A 14,394-nucleotide genomic window follows, 5' to 3' on the forward strand; every position below is an offset into this window, starting at 1 on the left:
ACCAGTAGAAGTAAGAAAAAACCGTGCCAGAGCTCTCCTGAAAAAGAAGTGTTCAAACAATGCATCTCAAACTAGGAGACATTTCATTCACTGAAAGGGTGGAAAATTTTAATTAACTTGCTTCCCACTCTCCTGTGGATGATAAGTAATCTCTGATCACACCTTGAGTGTCAAGAAGCCAGAGCATATTGAGCTAGGATTTTCCCTTGACTTGCATCACATGAAAAGAATTCTTTTTATTTGTAGTTGTATTGTTTGTTTCCAGCATTTTTTCCTTTCACAGTTGCTTCTGCTCATTAGGAGGGGAAAAAAAAAGATGAAAAAATGATAAGAATAATATCTAGGGCAAGCCACACAAACAACTGCATTAACAATTTTTCTTTTCTTTCCCCCCCTACTGTGGCAATTTTAACCACAGCAAGATAATAAACAAGACAACTACTAAGCTCTTGTGAGACAGAAGTTCTTCAGAAATCATTCTTTCCTGGGCTATTCCTGGGCTAAGTGAACGTGATTTAGTTACAAGGCAGCTATGGATTGTCACTATTTAATATTTTTTTCCAACATAGATTAAAGAGTGGTAGATTGAAAATCCCATTAAATAAATCTTAATAAAACCTTTATCAGCAAATCCTAACAGACTGCGTACCAAAATTTACTGACAGATGGCAAAGAGGATGGGAAGTAAAAAAAACAAGTTGCTTTGAAAGTGTAACCTACTGTTAGTTGCAGAAAATGGGCACTGCATTCAAACCCAGCTCCTTACAAAAACCAGAGGGATGCCACGAGGGCGGCACCAAGCACCCCCAGCCAAGGCTGGCTACCAGTCCCCAGCTCTGCCAAAGCCAAAGCTTTTCTGTCCCTGGGCACTGAAGGGAGGAAAGGGAAGTGGCGAAAGCAGGACTTGCACCTTAGTGGAAAAGAAAGAAAATGCAATAAGAGAAATTGAATACCTGGACTGTGCAAGAATGACCCAGTAAAAGTGTGCTGCAAACGTTTTATGTTTGCAGTAACACAGCTGACATGGGGACTAAATTCAAGCTCTAAGTTTGTGAATTATTTGCCTTTTTCCTTTTCAGACTTCTTCCAAGAGATAATTTCTGCTGACAGTGAAAACATTTATTGGAAGCAAAAGGGAAGTTTCACAAATGCTTCAGCAATAAAAAAGTTGGACTTTGTTCCTCTAGTATAGAGCTGCTCCTGAATCTCCATGTGTAACACACCACAGCATGTTGCTGGCAGACACTTGCTACAAATCCATTAGCTGTGGAGCAGGGGGCTGTGGGATGGCTCCTGCATCCTTGGAAACCACCAGGAGCCTTGGGAAGCAGGTGGGTCACTGACCAACAAAGAGCAGCTGCCAAATGGGGACCTCACTGGAAAGGTAATAGGAAAAAAAAAGGAGTAATAAATAAATCCATAGGCAGGCTTTTCCCTCAATATTCTGGGCATATGTAATTTAGAGTTATTTACAATTACTAATATATATATCAATTCCTGCAATGTGGAATATTTTGGAGAATATAGTAAGGCTGTAATACTATATGAGGCAGCATTGTGTTAAGAGAGTGTTTCTGCAATTCAGAAAATCCAATCACAGTTTCAGGACACACACAGGCTGCTGAGTACCATTCACAGCTGGCTCCACATCTAGGGTAAAATTAAAAAACAACCAAAAAACCCTTCTGTGCCCACAATGCTTGCTTCTCTCAGTAACTTCTGTGAAAGCAAATCCTATTTTCTAGATTGTATATAAACTAACAGAAATATCAGAGTGCTCCTGATATTGCCTACACCTGTAACACAGAAGTACATTTGCAAAGCAGCACAATTTTGCATTTACAGAAGTAGCAAAAGCTGGACAACATGAGTGTGTTGACACAGAGGGTTCTCCACACAGGAAACATCCTATGAGATGTACTGAACTCATCACCTCACAGACAATGTACAAATGATGAAACAACTTCACGTAACTGTCCCGGAAATACAAGAAATAAATGTGATCTAGCAATTCCATCAGTACAGTTCCTTCAATAATTCTGGCATTTTTATTTTCACAATTCCTGCAACACTTGAAGCGTACCTTAAGGTGAACATTGATTTTACTGCTTGTCCATTAATTCTCTGGGGGGAAAATACAACACAGAAAATCACCACCTGAGAACTTACACACTCCAGCGTGCCCTACACACACAGCTTAAACATCCCCAGGCAGCCTCGCCACCACAATCCCCTTTGGTTATAATTTATTCCCAAACAACATGTGGCTTTTACCAGAAGGCTTTGTGCAGCACTCCCCAGTTATGCAGGGAATGATCTATTTCCATGCAAGCGCTGCAGCTGAAGCCTGGGCCCTGCACTGCCAGCGGCTGCCACAGCAGGAAGGCAGGCGCTGCGCTGCCCCCGCCCGCGGGCACTCTGTGTGCGGCCCCTGGGTCCTGCACCCACTGCTGCACCCTCAATGTGCTCACACAGGGGCACCCCCAGGGCACTGCTGCCTGCCGGGAGACAGCTGCTGAGCAAAAGCAACATGTGCCCTGCATGGTTTTATAGCAAGCATAAAAGAGGACTGAAATACTTTTTCTCAGGTTGTTCTTAACTGGGAAGTTTAGATCTGGGATGCTCGCTTTTCTCTTGAAGGATTATGGCTGAGCAGAGAGCGAATTCTTTGAAAACCATGACAGTTGGGAAGGATTTTTTAATCCATACTGTGCTGAATTTTCAGTTTCTTTACTTCAAGTGCCCTTACTCACATGGAAGAAGCGTTCACCTTGTTAGATGTTCAATGCTACCAGAGCCACAAGAAATTATCAGGGACGTTCCAAGTTCATATTGTTAAATTCTGTTACTACATTAATCATCAGAACCAATGAAAATATTACCCTATGGATCTTAATCGTGTGGATTTTAATCAATTTCAAACCTATGTCTACTGAGTTCAGCAGAAAAATATATATGTATATATGTATATATGTATATATGTATATATGTATATATGTATATATGTATATATGTATATATGTAGATATGTAGATATGTATGTATGTATGTATGTATGTATGTATGTGCCTTTCATACGTTATATAAAGGAAAGAAACAAGAATCAATAAAAACAAATTATTGGAAGATAAGAGGCTCCTGAAGGTTTTTGTTTAGCTCTTCTTAAAAAGCAACAAGAATTCAGCAACAGACACTGCTGAAATCTTCTGCCCAGGCAGCACATCTGTCCTTTGAGTGCTGAAGAGGGTCACACACGACTCCCCTGGGCTTTTCATGCCCATTGCCATCAGCTCCTTGGCTGACCTGGTCATGCATTTCTCTCGTGGCCAGAGACAGCAGAACATGGCTTAACTGACATATGACCTAAATCAGATTTACAGACAAATCAAATCCTTATTTCCAGAGAATTTGTTTCCAGGCTTACATGAAAGCAACTTGCAACCTAGGCTCAGCAGAGATAATTTTTTAAATCTTTTGTTATGTCGCACTTTAAAAGGTTTACCATGTCTACGGTGGAGACTGACCCCATTCAAGTCTGCCAGGGAAATGGCAACACCACAGTATATGGCAACACCACAATGTATTTGAGATTTTAATTCATGTCAGTACACCAAAGGTATGGCGTAGCAGCAAACACAAAATGATGAATCAGCAGCTCAAGATTTTCAATGAGAAAATGGGTGTAAATTAAGGACAGTATTTTCAAAATGAACACAGCTTCAGAGGCAGAACAATGCAGCAATTTAAAATAAATGTTTTAGCATTCTATTTTAAAGACATATTAGCTATTTTGTCTTGGGTAATGGGGAAGGGAAGGTGACAGATTTAGAGATGGGGAGATGGAAATCATGCAGGCTCTGATTAATCAGAACTGTCTACCCACATTTGCCTACACAAGCAGAATTAAAACCATCAAACAAGTTTTAGGGCCAGATCTCAGAGACTGCAGTGGAAATAATACGTCCTGACATTTTTAGAGTTAAAGTGATAAGGATGAGTGCAGTCATAACAAGTCCTGTGGTCATTTGCAGAGGATACCACAGCGCTACTTTTGAGAAGAAAGAGTTAAATTACTCGGAGCTATTACATCCTGTCTGCTGTTTGGCGGGACCACATACTGTGACAGCTGCGAGCTTTACATCCTCTACAAACTGACATTTTACACACACACTGAGTGCATCACACTGTTCAGCTTGTTTTCTCTATTAGCCTTAGCAATTAAAAAGGCAGCACTTTCCCTGCTAAGAGGTGTGCCAACCCCTCTCTTTTGTGGTAATGGTTAAACAGCAACCCTTTACCTTTTCATTTAGAGAGGTTTTCTTTCCAAAGGGCATCGATACATTCTACATGTCTCCCTTTCTAAAAAAGCTTTCTTCTGTTGTGGCTGGGATTCTTTTGTTTGTTTCCTCTTCTTCTTAATTAGTACAGCACAATAAATTTACATTCAGTTCAGACCACATCTGAGTAACTCCAAAGCTCATCCAGATAACCAAATCTGATACAAATTTAAAATAAAGGTCCATTATATTCATTTATGCCATGCTACCCATTAGGGCTTCTACCACAGCCTTGGCAGAAATGGAAATAACGAATAAAAAATGTTAATGTAGATGAGAGCTGAATGTACATCAAAAAAACCCCTAATCTTCTACATAATGAGTCATTCCACTGCTCCGTAACTATGTCTGTAACAATTATACTTTGTAAAACTTGTAACAGAAAAAAGCCTTTACTGGTTCTTGGACATCCTCTGTCACCACTGAACTCTGTCTCCTTCCCCATTTTACAGTCCCTTCCTCTGCCACTGCATTATTCCATGTTGATGGTAAATAAAGGTGAATTCCAACAAGGTTTAACACTTGGTCTTCTGGGTACAACACTGTGCATGTGCCTACAGATCTCCCAGCTTCCAGTCCTTTCACTGATTCCATGACTTTACCAACCTACACCTATTATGTCTCAGAAAGCATGAGGCAAGATATAGCCTGGCAGTTAGTAAAAATGCAGGAGGAGAAAACCAAAGTGGCCAGCTCTGCTCTTTCTCCAAATAGGTAAGACCTTTGCAAGACTTCCCTAATGCCTCAACATTCTTCCTTCTGAAAGGTTTTTCTTCCCCATACTCTTCCTCTTTCAGGTGGTAGGGAACATTTTCATAATGCCCACAGAACAGCCACACTTGATTTCAGAAGAGCAAAACTGCCAGGGAAAACCCAGTATCCAAATTTTTAATTACAGCAGAGAATAATGTGACCACACTGACAAGCTCTGTATATGCTATCAGTCAGTTTCTGAAATTGCACATCCCAAATATTATGTGTGGAACAGGAGATTCTCGGCATTAGCCCTCACAAAGACATGGCGTGCAGCAGCTCAGCATCTCCTGACACACCAGATGGCATTGGGAGGTTCAATCCTTTATCTGTTGACCAGCTGTGCTCTCCAGCATGGAATTGCTAGAATTGAAAGCAAATGATACTCCACCTAAGGCCTCTAACACTTCCAAGGGTGCTGCTAGAAAATACTCTGCTGCTGAGTCCTGGTGTTCTGGTCAGCACTCTGCCAACACAGGATCCCCATTATCCTTGTCATGTAGCTTGACAGAAGCTGTCTTGTGCCAAGACATTATGCCAAACTTTGTTATGATATCCTATTGAGATGGAGAACCTTGGATTGGTTGTTTGAGAGCCAAACTGGCTCTGGCCAGGAAGCTATATCCAACATGGCTCTAAGTGATGGTTAAGGAAAAGTAATATGTATTAGGTCAAGCATGCCCCAAATATTTTGTGTACTTAGCATGTCTGGTTTTGTTTCTACCAAAAGAAATCCAGTTTGTGCACTGTGGGACCATTCTGTGAGGTGAGGTGAGGCATATGAAGGATGGATCAGTGGGTTCACTTCAAAAAGGCACTCCTGAACTGAATTAAAATGCTTGTATGAACACAAGATCCTCTAAACTTCCTGGACTCACAACCTTGTCCAGAAAGGAGTTCCACAGATCTGCTGCATAAATAATTATCTGAAATCTCTCTTTTGTTTGCTTTGCACCTGGCTCTGACTAGCAGCTCTGGCTAGCACCATTTGGCACTTAGTTCTTATACTGGAAGAGATGGCAAACAATCCCTATTCGCCTCTTTCCCATGTTTTAGGACCTCTCTACCCATTCCATTCCCTGCAACTCTTCTCTTTTCCAGGCTGAAAGGACACACATGTAAAGTCTTCCTAATATGGAAGCTGTTTTTGTCACTGACCATGCCTACTCTCTTCTCTGAACAATTACTGAGCTAACACAGCCTCCTGAAATAAGGTGCTGTCAAACACAGCTTACACAGTAGTATGAAGTAGTATATACTTGCTGTTTCAACTTCTATTCATTTCCTAACAGTTTTAAACACATGGTTAACATTAATGCTTCTTAACATTTGCCTTCTTGATCAGCCCTGACCTAATGCACTCATGAAACCATCTGTCATTACCCCAAAACCTTGTTCCTGAGTGGCAACAATGCAATTTGACCCTAAAAATGAACAAGCATTTACAGTCAAGTCTGTCATAAATGAAATAGCATTTAATGCAATAAAGGAATAATTTTTCAGACACACATCAGCAACAAGAAAAGCTGCTATTAACACAGCTTGTTAACTCTGCAACTCTGCAAGTTGTTTGTAGTCGTTACTGTTTGGCCATTTCTTGCTGCACTAGAAAACCATCATCTACTAACAAAGCTCTTAATCTTAGTCTCCTGGAATTTTACACACTTACTCTAGCATCTGTCCCATTTTCCCTTAATCTGTTCTTCTGGTATGTGTGTGTCAAAATGAGGGATTATCTGTCTAAGGATTTTACACCCTTTACAATACATTCCAAGTGAAGTGATCAGGTATTGCCTTTACAGATAACACTGCATCTATTTCTAGCAAACATCAGACAGAACCAAAAAAAACCTCCTAAAAGTTATGCAGCTACTTCTTCCCTCAACCCCCCATGTTCTTTTTGTTTCAAGTCACAAAGAATTTAAGCCCAGCTTTTCAAACACAGAAGTATTGTGCGTATAAAATTTGCTGTGGAAGCCTGGTACTGACCAACCTGGCCTAAGCAGTGCTTCTACTGATCTGTGTGGGCACCTGGATCTGCAGAAGGCCACGTTATGGTTTGTCCAGAGGGGCCTACCCAGAATATGCAGTTTTTTCAGCATATGAAGGAGAGCAAACAGAGGCAAGGCAGTTCTTCATGCCTTCCTGCTGCAGCTAAGCCTGCCCACCTAAAGGGCTGGCTTCTTTAGAACTGCGATGCTACAATGACTTGTGTGATCATGTTGCCCTGACAACCAATGGAGATCCTCTGTGCAGTTAATCCAGCAGACATCTGTAATTTTGAGACACATAGCCCTGAGCTTCATTGCTCACTGTCACTCACATTTCCTACCCTCCAAAAAAAGCACGAGGTTGAGATCAGAAGTGTGTTGTACAAACCCAGAGTGCGGTGAACTGGCATTACTGTTAACATTGCATCCCTTCACTTTGGCTGCCTGGCTGGTACTGCTGCAGCACAGGGCAGTACATGAGAGTCTGTCTCACAGTCTTGGAGTGTTTTGATTTACAAAAAAAAGTCAAAGAAGAAAAACTGTACACATACCTTCAAGACAGTCCACTGCTCTACCACAATTGCATCATAGCCCCGCGTGGTTTTACTGTCTTCCACAGCAAAATCTTCGAAGAGAAACACTCCATCCATTGTCCCGTGTAAAGAATCTGTGAAAACACAGGGCTGCCTGTAAGCTTTATAGAAGACACTCCATGTGTAGCGAGGCATCTGAATTTATTAACAACATATTCTTCCAAGGATGTTACTATAAAGTTCATGGACATTCTCTGACAATCTAGCTCTATTAAATGAATGAGACTTGTATCTCTAGCAGTTTTAAGAGCAATCCTGCTCCCTAACAGCACACATTGCTGTCCAGTCTGTTATTCCTTTGCCACCCGAAACCATATCTCTCCCATTCTGAGCAGGCAAAAGTGATTCAGTCCTCAGTTCAGCAGTACTGCTCACCTGCTTGAAGTTGTAAACACACTAAAGACCATTTATTATGTCAACATGTTATTTTCAAGGGGTTTTGAATGGATACTGATTTATTTTTATGATAGTTATGATATTGATACTCGTGACTATATTCAATCATTCACACAAGACAGAACCCTGCATATGGATCAGCCACTGCAGATACAGTGATCTACATGGACTAAGGATGATCTGGCATATCTGAACAGTGTGAAAGAAAAGATACATTCATAACTATTTAATCAATTTATGAAGGCATTTTGACCATCTGGTTTAGTGCCTCTCTGTTCTCATTTGCATTCCCTACACGTTCAGCCTTTTTTCAGACAACACATCCTCTTAAAGTTACTTGAGCAGCACTTTCTCCTTTAATGCAGCCACACACTCCATAACCAGCAATCACTCCCATACACCAGAACTCAGGTTTTGTCAGCTCCATGACAGAACAGAAACAGAACAACTGAAAAAAAACCCAACGTTATCTTTCTTTGTTAAAATAAACTGATTGATGGAACAACAGAATTATGTTTAGGGAAACTGTAAATAAGCAGGACTGTGATCTTTACAAACAGAGAAAACTCTTCTCACATTGTCAAAAAGCGTCTTTTTCAGCCTTTCTAATATGAACAATATATCTACCCTGTATGACTGATTATAAAGACCTTGCTTATCCCCTCCCCAAATGTTGTATTTTGCATGATAGTTTCCTTACATTTCCAGCAACACTATATTCCTTGAACTGGTATAATACATGTTTTGAAATGCAGTCACACATGCCAAACTGACAGATTCTTGAACTGACAGGGGAGTTTTCTGGATAAGCCTGCTTAGGTGTTTCATCAGGGTCATCCTACTTTCCTGCTGGATGTTATGAGGTCAAGAAATGCCAGCAGGAAGGAATTGCTGCCTCCAAGAGAAAACATATATCAAACTCAAAAACAATTTTCACAAAGGAAGCAGTGAGGAGGATTAAGAGGCTCCTTAACTCTTGCAGACACAATCTCAGTCAACATCTTACAATGTCATTATATGATCTAAATTCAATTTATTATCTGGAAATAACAAATTTGTTGCAGGCAAAGCCCACAACAGACCAAACTCCTACATCTGGAGGCTTATGTCTACACACACACACTGCAGCGAGACTGCTGCTGCAGGTGTCAATGCACAACCCCTCTGTTTCTATTTGCACAGTCCCTTATCCTCTTTTGCTGCTGCTACAGTCGAGTCATTAAGTTGCAAGTCAGGAGATGCAAATACTTGTCGCTAAACTAAACAGTTTGTTGGGTTTTTTTTGGTGTTTTTTTTTTTTTGTTCACTTGTGAAGGAAAAAAGCTGTAAAGCACTTACTAGGGATTATCCTTGAGATTCTGTTGGGAGACTGAAAGAAAAATACTCTGTCTACTTTCACACTGTTTTCACAGGCAGGTTTCCTGCAACTCTATTTAAAATAAAGAGAGCTGAAGACTCCTCAGCACTACAGCAAGCTAGGATTACACATTGCTCCAAGGTGGATGAGCTGGACTACAAAGCAGTAACTCCTGTCATCCAGACAGATTTCTCATCCAAGTGAGAAGAACAGACATTTTTGTTGTGAAATAACAGGCCAGATCACTAAGTAGCTGGGTTACAGGTTTGAAAACACAGGGACAGCAAGCTTGCCACATATCAAAGGGTCCAAGATTTAATTACTGGATTTCATTCAAAAGCAGCACTTTGTTAGACCTGACACTACAAAGGGGGAACCAACTCAATTTCTGTGAAATATCACACTCCAACACCCAAACCCATATCCAAATCTATTTCAGGATGCTAATGTACAAACAGTCCTTTAATTTTCCAAAGCAGGGATGACAGGAGAGCACCTAAGACTGAAAGCAGATCCCGACTAGACACAGCCATTCCGATCTCGCCAGGGCAGCTTTATACAGCACCAGTGCACTGCTCCTGCATTGTGAATTCCCTTAATGAAATTCAGTGTCACACTGTTGGCACAACTGCAGCTTGAGCTCTCCCCCGCCCCGTGTTTGCCAGCTAATTAATAGGCGATCACAACACAATCAGCAGGCGTGTGTTTACACTCACTCGTAAATCATCCTTTATGTTTCACTCTGCTGAACATTCCACTCATGCAATTCACAGCTTCCACATATGTGAGTATGATGGCACATATGCAATGTTTTAGAAACCAATAGCTGAGCTCGGGAGACCCTACAGGCAGCAGAAACATCACTTGGCAGGGCTGACTTTATGGTCTGACTCATGATCCTAAAGGTCCTTTCCAGCCTAAATGATTGTAAGATTTTGCTTCCTTGTTGGAAGTACAATGACTGCTTCTGAAGGCTACATCCATCAATCACACAAGCCATTGATTTTTAATGGGGTTTTTTGCTAGTAAAGAAACCCATGGAAAATGAGAAAAATGGAAGGGGAAAATGATGATGGAAAGACAGCTGCAAATGCAAAGAACAGTGTCTGTTCAATAGAGTGATGCTGGTGAAAAACTCTACAGAAACTGGTTTATGACAATCACTGAGATTTCCCTCCCAACCAGAACCAACCTCCTCTCTACCAGTTGTGCCACAGTCTTTTAAAACATTCATGTCATGAATGCACACCTGCCAATTCTCACACCTCGCACCTTTTACCTTTTACAGGTCATGTACTACACTTCCAGAGAAAAAGGGAGGCACAGGAAAGAATAATTGGATCATTAATTCCTTTGCATGTGAAGCATTTGAGATGCTGAGAATAATGGGGAGGAGAATGCAGCAGAGAGAAAGCTAGCAGGGTCATGGTTTGAAGAAAAGGCACTTACAACCCATGCTATGCTGTCAGGATCAGCAGGAATTTCAGAAAATCTCTTACACAGAGGTGCGGAAGGGCAAAGAAACAGCTAGATGCACTGAGTCTGCAGAACCTTTATCACACAGGGCTCTAGATCTAAGAGCAACTTAAGCTGACAGTCACATTTCTAGAGCTGGCACTAGATGAGATGCATCTGATCCAACAGTTTCATAGACTCATAGAATAATTCAGCTGGATGAAGACCTCCAGGAGGCCTCCAGTCCAACCACACGCTCAAAGCAGGTTCAATACAACTGCAGACAATACCGCTCATGGCTCCATCCAGCTGCATCTTCAAAATCTCCAAGAATGGAGATGGCACAACTTCCTGAGCAGCCTCTTCCAGAGAGTGACTGTTTTCACTATGAGAAAGAGGTTTTTTATATCCAAAAAGGACCTCTCATTTCAATTAACGTACACTTTTTCCAATCCTCCTACCACACAGCCACAATCAAGGGCCTGGATCCACCTTTTTGATTGTCTTCTCATAGGCACTGCCAGGCACTGGTAGGTCCCCCAAAGCTGTCCTTTCTCCAGGCTGAACTAACTCTCTCAGCTGCTGGTTTATCTTCAGCTTGCTGCCTACTAAAATTCCCCTGGACCTTTCAACAGAGCTGCTACCCAGCCAAGCTGCCCCCAGCCTGGATTAGTGAAAAAGCCTCTCCCTTCCCAGAGGCAGGACATCTGTTCTCATGGAATTTCAAACAGCTTCTGCTGTCAGGTTTTGCCAGCCTGCCCAGGTTCCTTGGGACAGCAGTCCAGTTCTGAGGCACATCAGCTGTCTCCTGAGTATGGGATCATCCACAATTTTGACAAAAGCAAGCCTCGTCGCCTCCTGTGCATCACTGATAAAATTGTCAAACACAACAAGCCCCAGGAGAGATCTCTGTGGTACTCCACTTTTCACTCCACATAAACTGTGACCTATTAACCACACCCCTCTGAGTCTGGCCATGTAACCAGATTTTTACCCACCTAGGCTGCATGGTCTAAGCTTGGATAGAAAATACTGTGGGAGCCACTGCCAAACTCCCTTGATGAATTCACCCAAAATGACATCTACTGCTTTCTCTTCACCTACAAATTGCTATTTTATCATAGAGGACAATCAGTTTCAAGTATGTTCTACTCTTTTTAAATCCATGCTGAATGTCCCTAGTCACTGTCCTCTCCTTCATGTGTCCACGAGTTCCAAGAGGACCCACTCAGTGATCCAGTCAGAAACAAAATGAGGATGATCATCCTGTAGGTCCCTGGTTTGTCCTTTTGGCCTTTGTTTTACAGATAGGTGCAACCTCTGCCTGTGTCTGTGAAGACTAAGGCAAAGGAAGCACCAAGTATCTCAGTCTTACCTGGATGTATCTGATCTTTTTTGCATATCCTCATGTAGGATGAGGTGGATCACAACACAAATCCTACTGACTATATCAGTCCAAGCCTAGATTTCCATTGATTACATTGGCACTTCAGGGTGACAACTCATACACAGATTCCTGCAGGGCAGACTTTACAGATACATTTATTCAGCTGGATGTTACCTAACCTGCCTACAAAGATCACTCATCTAAAGGTTTACATGGTAAGCAGGTCTTTCCAGGTTTTACTGCTTGCTATATAAAATATTTCCTGATTCTGATGCAGTTGTAGTCTCCTTTGTTAATGTCCTGTTTCAAGATTCAGCTCCTGGAACATAGCCTAAGTTTAAAAGTTTGTTAGAAATTCCAAATATTCATCCATTTGCAATAGTGCAGTAAGAAATGCCAATAAACCAAAACATTTTGACTTTGCTGTTTGTAGTATCACTTCCCAATTTCTACTCTTGAATTTCCCAATCTTTTCACTCTTTCTTAAAGAAAAGGCTACAAAAGTAGAGGTTACAATCAATGTCCCTCCTCTGAAAACATTCCATTACCACTGCATCTTTTATTAAGGTTTCCTACTGTGCACAAAAAGCTATTTTCACTGGGTTGTATAAATATTTGATGTAGCTCGATTGACAAAAATGTATTTTGATGTTCTTGCTTCTGATTTACAGGAGGTATATGGGAAAAGATTACTTACTTTACCATGACAGCTGTCTTGGCAGGCAACAATTTTCCTCCTGTTGTCTTTGAACTACAAATTCTCCTTATCGAGGAAAACTAACCTTTAGGCTGCTGTTGCTCTCAATGAGGAAAACTAGCTCTCTGGGGCTTTATGGGGCATGTGACCTGAATGTGTGCCTTTGCTGCATATTTGTATTCCTCCCCCCTTCTGGATCTTTTCACCTTCAGCACAAACAGAGAAAATAATTCCATATGGATGATAAAAATCCCAGTACGTCTGTGGCTAAGGTGACAATAATCAGTCAAAGGCATCGCCGGCTCATCTCTGTCGGAGACAGATGACAGAGACAATCAATCGGACCCTCTTAAAAACCTGACTACTTTCTTCTTCCAAGAAAGTCACATTTTGTTTCATTTGCTTTGTGTTTAAGTACTGTCAGTGTTTTCTGGCTGTTTTTTTGGCTGCCTTTTTCTAGGTTTGAAAGGCAGAAAATTCACAGACAGAATGGTACAACAAATACAAAAACGCTAGGCACTTAAAGAGCTGCAGTTCAAAACAACTGAAGATGAGCAGGCTTGTGATTTTTCTGTTAAGATATCAAAATATGACCTTGAAGAGGTTTGAGACTCTTCCTGCCTTCTCACAGCACTGACTGGAGACTTGCTGTTACAGGAAAGAAGGCGATCCACCTGTTACTTCCTTTCCATTTGGTGTTAATCTGTAGCTTGCTGCTACTGACTCCATTCTCACTACAAGAGGGCAAGGGTGAATTCCTACGGTCACTCTAGATCACTAGGCAGGATCAGTTTACACCTGGGACTACAGGCAGAATTAGCAATTACATGAGCTGCAGGAAAAACACCAGCAAGTAACTGAGGTGCAAATTTAAATAAAAAACTATTATCTGCCGACATGAGAACATTTAAGGACCAAGCAGGCTCCTGTTTCCAACTTACCAGCAAAATCTGAATACTTTTAATATATGGTGTAACTCTGCATGGTTTATATATTGTGATCAGCAATTGTGTATATTTCTGTTTATAATTATCTGGTACAATAAGCAAAAAGAAACAATTGTTACCCGTGAACTTTAAAACTCCTTTAAAGACTAATTATTAAACTGTTAGCAGAAGGAAGAAACAGATTTATGACTACTGACAATCTGGAAATCTTCACTTCATTGGTTATTCCAAGGACAAGGGGGAAAAGAAGAAGATAATAACCCTGCTTTTAAGTCTAATAAGCAAAATAATGAATTCATACTTTAAGCCAAAAAGAAAATCAGCCCCCAGAACAAAGAAATTTGATATAGCCAATTAAAGAAAGTATTCTGATACTACCTTAATTTGGAAGAGGATTAATCAGTGAATAAGACGAGATATGAAGAGCTGGACAGGCTGCCACAGAAGTCTAGAAAAAAGTGAGGAGCTGAGAAGCCCTCAG

The 14,394-nt window shown here is 41.1% G+C and overlaps 1 protein-coding gene across 3 annotated transcripts in view; it reads right to left on the reverse strand.

Moving 5' to 3' along the window:
- The window catches only part of RFTN1 (raftlin, lipid raft linker 1), a 104,006-nt gene that overhangs the window by 18,921 nt on the left and 70,691 nt on the right, over nt 1-14,394 (reverse strand). For all 3 annotated transcript variants that reach the window (XM_005480920.4, XM_074538162.1, XM_074538168.1), the window contains one exon: nt 7,633-7,748. In XM_005480920.4, coding sequence (XP_005480977.2) covers nt 7,633-7,748 — 116 coding nt within the window. The remainder of the gene's footprint in view (nt 1-7,632; nt 7,749-14,394) is intronic.

The sequence above is a fragment of the Zonotrichia albicollis genome, chromosome 1 (genome assembly GCF_047830755.1).
Source record: "Zonotrichia albicollis isolate bZonAlb1 chromosome 1, bZonAlb1.hap1, whole genome shotgun sequence".
Taxonomy (NCBI): Eukaryota; Metazoa; Chordata; class Aves; order Passeriformes; family Passerellidae; genus Zonotrichia; species Zonotrichia albicollis.